This window comes from Merops nubicus, unplaced genomic scaffold, assembly GCF_000691845.1.
Source record: "Merops nubicus isolate BGI_N331 unplaced genomic scaffold, ASM69184v1 scaffold41967, whole genome shotgun sequence".
Taxonomy (NCBI): domain Eukaryota; kingdom Metazoa; phylum Chordata; class Aves; order Coraciiformes; family Meropidae; genus Merops; species Merops nubicus.
Window position 1 is genome coordinate 1 of NW_008621705.1, and position 9,016 is coordinate 9,016.

At 38.5% G+C, this 9,016-nt stretch overlaps 1 protein-coding gene across 1 annotated transcript in view; it reads right to left on the minus strand.

Annotated features, from left to right (window-relative positions):
• Positions 1-27: 27 nt before the first annotated feature.
• The window catches only part of LOC103777028 (nuclear pore complex protein Nup153-like), a gene marked incomplete at both ends in the record, with an annotated part of 12,440 nt that continues 3,451 nt past the window's right edge, over positions 28-9,016 (minus strand). Inside the window, 8 exons of the mRNA XM_008944566.1 lie at positions 28-873; positions 1,340-1,534; positions 3,288-3,902; positions 5,500-5,619; positions 5,926-6,013; positions 6,234-6,326; positions 7,104-7,241; positions 8,969-9,016. The exon at positions 8,969-9,016 is cut by the window's right edge and continues 100 nt beyond it. Coding sequence (XP_008942814.1) covers positions 28-873; positions 1,340-1,534; positions 3,288-3,902; positions 5,500-5,619; positions 5,926-6,013; positions 6,234-6,326; positions 7,104-7,241; positions 8,969-9,016 — 2,143 coding nt within the window. The remainder of the gene's footprint in view (positions 874-1,339; positions 1,535-3,287; positions 3,903-5,499; positions 5,620-5,925; positions 6,014-6,233; positions 6,327-7,103; positions 7,242-8,968) is intronic.

Sequence of the window (9,016 nt, forward strand, 5' to 3'; positions counted from 1 at the left end):
GTCCACCAGTGCAGTTGCTTTATTTACCTGAAGTACTGGTTGGCACCCCAAATGTGAAAGGTGGCTTTGCCTGCTCACTCTCCTTCTCCGATGGTTTAGCAAAACTAAAATTGAACATAGGTTTTGCTGTGCTCTCCTCTTTGGTATGCTCAGCTGTCCCCACAGAAGAAAAGACAGGCTGTGCCTTTAACTCTTCGTTGTCAGCTTTCTTTCCAAAGGCTAATGGAGCAGCAGAAGTGACAGAGTCTTGCTTCTCTTCTGTCCTTCCTAAAACAAACTGTGAGGCAGGTGCAGACTCCACACTGCCAAAAGAGAAGCCTCCCTTTGTGGAAAGGGTTTCATCCTTTTTCTCATCCGATTTCTTAAATGCAAGAGCAGGTGATGCTACCTCCTTTTCTGCCACAGTTCCAAAAGTGAAGCCACCGACTCCGGTTTTATTCTCATTGGCAGCTATGGAAGAAGTAGAGCTTGTGCCAAAACCAAAGCCTCCCAAAACTGGTTCCTCTTTCTTCTCCTGCTGTCCCAGGCTCGTTGTCCCAAACTGAAATGTTGAAGGAGCCTGACTGCTTGTAGATGGAAGTCCAAAGGTAAAACTGTTATTTTTACTTTCTTTTTTACTGTCTTCTGATTTAGAGTCTGAGGAGGAAACTCCAAATTTAATGTCCCCTGAACTAGCAGGAAACTTAAATCCCCCAGTCACAATGTTGGAGGATGCAGATTCAGATGCAATGCCAAACTTGAAGCTCCCTTGTTCTCCAAATTTAAAACTTCCTGTGCTACCTAACGTATGAGAAGATTCAGAGGAGGACAATGGGACACCAAAAGTAAATGATGGCACTGCAGCATTTGTGGACACGGCAACAGTACCAAAACCTGCAGAAACAAGGAATAATGTTAAGTTTGAAATACATACTGTAATACACGTAGGCTTTTAGCTGCATGGCTAGTCCTGAATACTTCCCAGATCAAAACTGGTTAAAAAAATACACCAAACAAACCACAGAATGAGTAAAGAAAAGTTCTGTCCACTACCTGGCTTTGAAAAGTATACTGCTAACTTCTTTGAAAGGTCATGTTTTAGTCTAAATTCCAAATGAACAACACAAAGCTTGTAAAGAACAACTATGGCATTGACACAAGCGTTTCTCTAAAAAGCATAATCTTTTTCTGGGGAAAGGAGTGTGGAAACATAAGTACATTGCCTTACTTAAGCAGTATTCGTAGAGGAAAAATGGAGTTGGCCATATCTCAAAGGAAAAGTAACTGTACTTAAAAACAAAGCCCTAAAGAAAAACGAATTGCAGAACACAGCTCCTTTATTTTTCTCATTAAATACTACCTTTGGGCCCTGCTTTGGTGCCTGGCTTTGCACTTTTGCAGGCTACACATTTTGTGGCTTCTGCTTTGTTTTGGACCAAGCAGACCTCACAATCCCAGCTTCCTTCAGGCTTCTTGAATTTGTCTAAATCCAGAAATCCTCCAGAAGAAGCAGAAAATGCAGAAACACTGCTGCTGGTCACAGGCACTGGACTCCCTAAGAGATAAGCAAGACAGTTAATCATCCTGCTCAAATGGTAAACAGAAACTTTAAGAAACACTTAAATGCTCATTAAATTACAAAGTAGACAAGCATAACAATAAAAAACATCAAACTACAAGTTGATGCCAGTCAAACTCAGTATGAGAACGTAAAACAGGAACATCTAGATTCTTCTGTATGATCTATATATGATTTTAAGTGCAAACTGAATCAAGGACACTCAGGCAGCAACTGCAGTTCATACAATATAGCAACAGAGCCTATTTCAGATGTAAATTAAAGGTATTTGAATAAAACTTCTAAAAGAATTTCTGGTGACACAAGTAACCCATAGTCAAAGTCACCACCACTCAAGTTAACGATCACTGCCAAGTGATGTGAGGCTGACAATTTACCAGAATGATTTACCACCAAATCCCAAACAGTGACATGTTCAAAACTACACCAGGACAAAAAAAAAAAAAAAAAAAAAAAGAGGAACTCAAAGCTTCCAAACCCACAACCCTGTTTTGACTACATAAAAGCTACACTGTCTTCAACAGCATCAGAAACCTCCATGAAGAGGGCCAAAAGATGCTCGTCTTCTGCTTTTTATCCCCTGTAAAGGAAATGTCACTTGATGCTGCACCCCAACAGAAAACTTCAGCTCCCTAACTGTGAGGGCTGAAGTGGACATCCAAAAGGCAGAAAAGCACCACAGAACTGTCACGTTCACCTGGTTTTAAACCACTGAGGGTGGCATGTAAGAGAGGCATGGAAAATAACATCTACAGTAAAGACAGGAATACATCTTTTTTCCCCAAAGCATATCCAGAAAATTTTTATCCTCTCATTTTACTTGCCTCACTTGTCCCCTTGACAGATATAACTGTGCAGTTCTCTGCATCATGATGCTCATAGCAAACCCCTCACATTTCCAGAATCTGTCCTTGGAATGGCTGGTCTCAGACAAGCTTGCTAGCTGATCACACTGAGGCTGGAGGTCCATGAGAATAAGCTCCCTCTAAAATGCATTATCTTACCTTAAGAAATTCCACTCTTACTGTACAGGATGATTACAAAAGCACAATCTAGTCCATCTGAGACGGTAATTTGTGCTTTAAAAACAATAAACCCAGCACACTCAAAAGCAACTACAGTGGGAAACAACCCAGTGCTGCAGTGAAGAAGGTGACCACATCCCTAAGGCCTTTGAAGGACCCTGACCTTCCAGAACAAGGTCACCCATGTTCTGGAAGGCTAACATGGGTCCTGATCAGCATAGCTGAACACTGGGTTTTGTTAAACCTTAAGATGACTAAGGACTACACTGTCTTGAAATCTGGCTTCATACCTCTGCTCAGTTAATGTGAAATGCTGAGTGGAGAGATTTTTAGCCATGTTCTGTAAATACTGTTTCTACTCATGTTTTGAAAGAGAAGAAAACAAAACAGTAAATTTTAACTCTTTATACAGAGTTAACAGTGTTAAGTTGTTTTTAAGTTAATTAAGGCATCCAGTTCAGTCATCTCTCCTCAGCAGCTGCAAAGCAGGGTGTATTTGCTTCACTCCAGCTCTGCACTAATGCATTTCACAATCAGTTCAATTCATGTAACATGCTGGAATTCTCCAAAGTGCCTGTAACCATTCCTGCAGACAGGCACTAATCCCTCCTGTCTTGCATGCTGCTGAAAACATTTTTTATATGCAACATATTTTATTCTGTGAAGGATGCAGAGTCTGAGGTTGAAATAAGACAAGAACACACCTGGTTTCTCAGACTGGCAAGCTACACATTTGCTATCTTCTGCCTTATTTGATACAAGGCACACCGCACACTCCCAAGAGCCTTTTGGCTTCTTAAATTTGTCTCCAAACCCCAGAGTGACTGTTGTGTCAGTGCTGCTGGAGGAGGACGTCACTGTCACCGAGCTGTCTGTGACCACTGGCAATGTCAGAGCAGGCATTACTCCCGTTCCAGGCTTTGGTGTCTCACATGCTATACATTTTGTGGCTTCAGGTTTGTTCTGGACCAGACAGGTATCACAATCCCAGGTGTTGGGTGATGGTTTAAATTTGTCTTCAAAGCCCAGTGTCCCTGCAGTAGGGACTGCTGCTTTAGAGGTGACACACTGATTGGAGCTTATCGTCTGTTTGGGACTCTCAGCTGTTGACACTTTAGCAGCTTCACAGGTTACACATTTGCCATCCATGCTTTTGTTCTGCAGACATGGGTCGTGTGTGTCAGGCTGCCAAAATGAGGATCCCTGTTTGGAGGGGTCTTTACCTGCAGAAAAACTGCTTATTGCAGGCCTTGTATAGACCACTGTGCTTGTTACAGGCTGTGCAGATGGAGAGGAGTGTGTTTGCACAGACATAAAGCCTACGAAAGAAGTAAACAGGAAGAGATTTCACTGATAAAGCACTACCCTCACTGCATGCAAGTTACTTATAACACTAGATGACATAAATTTAAACCAAGTGCCAGTGGTTACAAGTATACATTCTGACTAACCACAAGAGGAAGTCCCTGGAAACCTTATCTAAGGGGATGAAATTTCATGTGCTGCACTGCAACACAACAGAACATTTATTTAAAGCTTAATTTAACTCTTCATTTCCAAGGAAGCTTTAAATACAAATTAATACTGGTAGACACAACTGATAATGGTAAATACAGGTAGATACAAATTAATACTGGTAGACAGAAGTGTGAACAGACAGTACTGAAAGCTGACTGTCTGTCATGGACTAGAAATGATCCAATTTAATCTTAAGACACTGTGCCCAATCGAATCATATTTCTAAGGCTATTTCTGCTGTAGTAGCTGACTCACATTCACTTTAGTAGCTCTACAGCAGTTGGTACTTGTAGCAGCAATCCACATGGTATTTCCACACAGATACCATGTATTAATTAATAGAAATTAAGACAACAATTGTTATCTATAATCTTTGTTAAAATTGTACTGGATACAGACCAGCTCCTAATTTAAAGGTGCCAATTTTAACAGAAAACAAGAACCACCAATATGGAAACAACAAATAAAATGCTATGGCAGTACATCTCACATAGCAGCACAAATCACTTAAAAAAAACCTTTTAATTTTAGCTTTATATCATTATTATGTTGGTTTTTTTACATCAGAAGTGGAGTCTTTGAACAGTGAGGACTTAGAACCTGCTTCTCTTAAACTGATGGAGAAAATGAATGTCACTTCACTCATAGGTCTTTCCTTAAAAAAAATGCAGTGTTTTCTCCCACTTAGCTCTTTCCAACATAAAGAGGTGCTTTCTTCTTAAGTAGTTTATAGATTTGTCACTTCCTTTAAAAAAAGTCCTGAAGGCTTATGAGAAAGGATCAAATTCAATAAAGTCCTTTTTTTTTTCCGCAAATATCACCTACATACACTTTATAAAACAATTGGAAACTACTGCAATTACTTCAAAATTAGAAAAAGGTTTTAAAGGTGAAACAGTCCACTTCTACTTAAAACTTATATTTGAATTCATACCAACTGTTATCATTTAAGGCCAAAAGATCTGCAACTTTTGAAACATCTACAGGAACAAAACTGTCTTTAGTATTCCTAATCTCCAGAGATGGTGAAGGTGGGAGGCGAATGATACTTTACAAACATTTCCCTCTCAATTCCATACATTGTATTTATGTAAAATGAAACACTGACTATTTTACTAATTATCTTTATACTTCATTTACAGTTCCATTCTAACACATCAAGGAGAAGCAGCATCTGAAGTTGCAGCTTTCCTTTCATTAATAAAAGCCACTTAGAAGGGGAGATCAACCCTAACACATAGAGCATTTAACTTAATGCTCTCCCACATATCCATAGCTAACAATGCATTAACTGTGGCAAGTGGCTCTTTTTTGTTGTCATGGTGGGTTTTTATAAAAATCAATGTATCTACATGCTAGTGTATTTTTTTGCAACCTCTTAAAAGTTCATTATCTCACCAGGGCTTTTTAGAATGTCTAACACACTTCCTTCCTTTAAGACCTTCGCAGGTTTGGAGAGGCCATCATAGTCTTCCTCTTTTTCCTTCTTATTGCTGGTGCTGTTTACAGTGGCGGTATCTTTAAAAAAACAAAATTAATGATTAAAAAAAAACACTTTTCACAAAGAAATCCACCTAAAATATATTCACTTTTGCTAGAAATAAGAACTTTTAAGTTTCATACTTCTTATATAAGACTCTTCAAAATTTGACCTTGTTTAGAACAGTTTGTAATTACAATTTGGTTAAAAGCACATCTGTTGCTAAAAACACACTTTGCCTGGAGTTGCTAATATGCTCAGAAAGGACTCATTTAATTTTTTTTTCTTTTGTATATTAATTAGTGAATCAGCACTCCAGATCTGAAATGCTGCAATTTTTTTACCTGTAGTAAGTAAGGACGTCACTGGTGAATCACCGGATCCCGAAAACTCTGCTGATTTCACAACAGGAACACTAAATGTAAACCCAATCTGCTATGAAAAAGAGAGATTTTTCAGATTAGGAAACTAAAGAAACTTAAGTTTCACACACAAATAATAAGCTCAAATACAGTCTTCAGATTTTTAGCATCCTGGATGACAAATTTTACGCTAGAAACCTATATATTTGTTTTCTCCATTATCAGGGCAAATTCTCCTTTATTGTTTTACAATATCTACTAAAGCCTTGAGCCTTACTTATTTTACTTACAGACAACGGAGGTAGCACTTCTGCCTCAGTAGATTTCACAATTGGAGAAGAAAATCTGAACACAGGACTGCCAACATTACTTCCTGGTTGTACCTGTATTTTCAACAGAATTAAGGTTCGTATGAATAGGAAAAACACCCTGGCCAATAACAACAGCTACCTGAATTCAATATGTAACAGATATTCTGCAGTGAAATTGGAAAATTTGATGTTTGACATTTATTTCTAATCCACAGGTAATCATAAAAGAAAATCAAGCTTGCAAGTGAGCATATAGTACAGCATCATCAAAGCCAAATCCCATCGACCAAGAGAAAAAAATGAGATGCTACTTGGATCTAAATATATGATGCACATGGAAAAGCAGAACAAGCAACTTAAGAATATTAAAATAGCTCAGCTCAATTGTAGTCAGAGCTTCAGCAAATGCCTCAGCATGTTAAAGCTCGTATCTGCTTCAAAACATACAAAAATATTTTAGGTTCTTTAGAAGAGATGAATGTTTATTTTACTGCAATAATATTCCAATTATTGCACCCCAGGCTCACATTCTACACTAGGCTACATGACCATTAATGCTACCTCTAATTTAGCAACTTAACTTGGCATAAAACGCCAACAAAATCTCCATAGCGTTTGAAGTAGTTATACAATTATGTTAACTAGAAGCTTGCAAAGCCTAAGACAGAGGTTGAATCGAAAACTTCACGTCTTCCCACACCTCCAAATCAGAATATAACCCAAATTTATTCAACGGGACATAGGCTGATGTTGGTCAGTATCACAAGCACCACGGAAGAAGCGAAGAGGCCACAAAGCAGACGCATATTCATTCTAAAAAAGTATTCACAACACACAACAAAGGTTTACCTTGTTCATCACTGCTGTTGAGACAGTGCTTGGGGAAGATGAGACTGGACTACTGGCAAGGAAACTGAAGCTGAAGGAAGGCAGCGTTGCAGTACTGATGGGTAGGGGAACTTTCGGCAGTACTGGCTCCTCCACTTCCTAGGTGGAAATTTGGATCTTTTAGTAAATTTTCTTTTTTTCTCTTTTACAAGACATACTGCCTCCACATCCTGTCCCACCCTTAATTTCTTAAGGAAGTTAAATGTAACAGAGGGAGCTACAAAGTTTTCAGAAGGTATCCTAACCTCCCCAGCTCAGTCTGCCACATCACTTTAATTTCTGGCAGGCCTGTTTCCATGCAATACTACATTTATCCCCTGTCCAGGAAGAATACTGAAAAGTAGCTCAAAATTGTTACCTGTACAGAACAGAGAGGGACACATCAGATTTAGTTTTGGGGTTTTGTACTTTAGTTATTAAAGGATGGTGAGACTTTGCAACAGGGTACCCAGAGAAGTTGGGGATGTCCCCTCCTCCCCATAAATGTTCAAGGCCAGGTTGGATGAGGCTTTGAGCAACCTGGTCTGGTGGGAAGCATCCCTGCCCATGGCAGGGTGATTGGAACAGGATGATCTTTAAGGTCTCTTCCAACCCATATCGTTCTATGATTCTGTGAAAGATCTAGAGAAAAATAATCCTTTCTAATGATGTACTCATCTCTTCCATTAAGAGTACACTCTCAAGACAAACGGTAAAGTGTTCCTCTTGAAAAATTAGCTGCCAAACTTTCTGAAGTCACTACTGCAGTGAACTCAGAAAAAAAAAATATAATGTTTAAAGAAGTATGTGGGTTTCTTAGAGTACTAAAATCCCAAAACCAAAGCACCAAATGGCAAAAAAAAATAGCTTGACTAGCAGTACATAAGATCAGACTCTGGTAAATCTAGCCTAGATCATGTACCAGAATGCAAATTTAAAACTCCGAAACCAGTGTAACTTAAAAACTGGTCTTATTAAAGGTCCTTAATTCTGGTCCTTGCCTTTTAAACTGTTTGATTACCAACAGGAAAAGCAAATTGAATCACAATTTGCACAATAGTACCAAGATCTACCTAGACATGACTAAGCAGAGATATAAGCTGCTCCTACAGAAATTTAATATATCCTACAGTTTACATCTCTCACAGTTTCAGTTTGAAGAGTCTATTGGACCCCAATGTTCAGACCATTTGTATTATAGAAACATTCTCCAGGATTTACTGTTTCTTCATTTTGCATCAGCCAGAAGACTGATTTAAGTTGTTTATATGCAAGACCCAGTAAGTAGACAGCTTACATAACATCCATCAGAAAAATAATCTTCAGGACAGTCATGACCATAGTTTTATTAAATGCGCTTTTCCCATTAAAACAAGAAAAAAATCCTCTCACAATGAGTTTGACTAAGTGCCAAGATTGTGAATAATCATTAGCAGACACGCAGAACACTGTCTTCTGCTTCAGATGCTTGGCCTCTATCTTTCTACATGACTTAAATATGAAATAACGGATTAAACTTTGTTTACTTACTTGGCACTTGTTTCAAATACCATTCCTTTTTAAAGACACTACAAAACTCTACCAAAATTTGTTCACTCAACTGCAAATGAGAAACTTTATAGTATGAAGCATCTCCAAGGTGATAACGACTAAAGATTTCAAAAACATAAAATCGAAGTTGAGGTACTTAAACAGATAAATAAATTGGAGCTTGCCCTGAAACCCACGGCAAAACCCACAAAACTGAAGTGGTATTATTATAAATTACTATGGGGCAATAAAACTGGCGTACTTAGCTACTTACTGCAGTAATCTCAGTGAGAGAAAATAATCTAAGAGTCCCTTACCTGTTGTTCTTGTCCAGGTTTGGATACATAGTGTAATCCTCTTTCTCT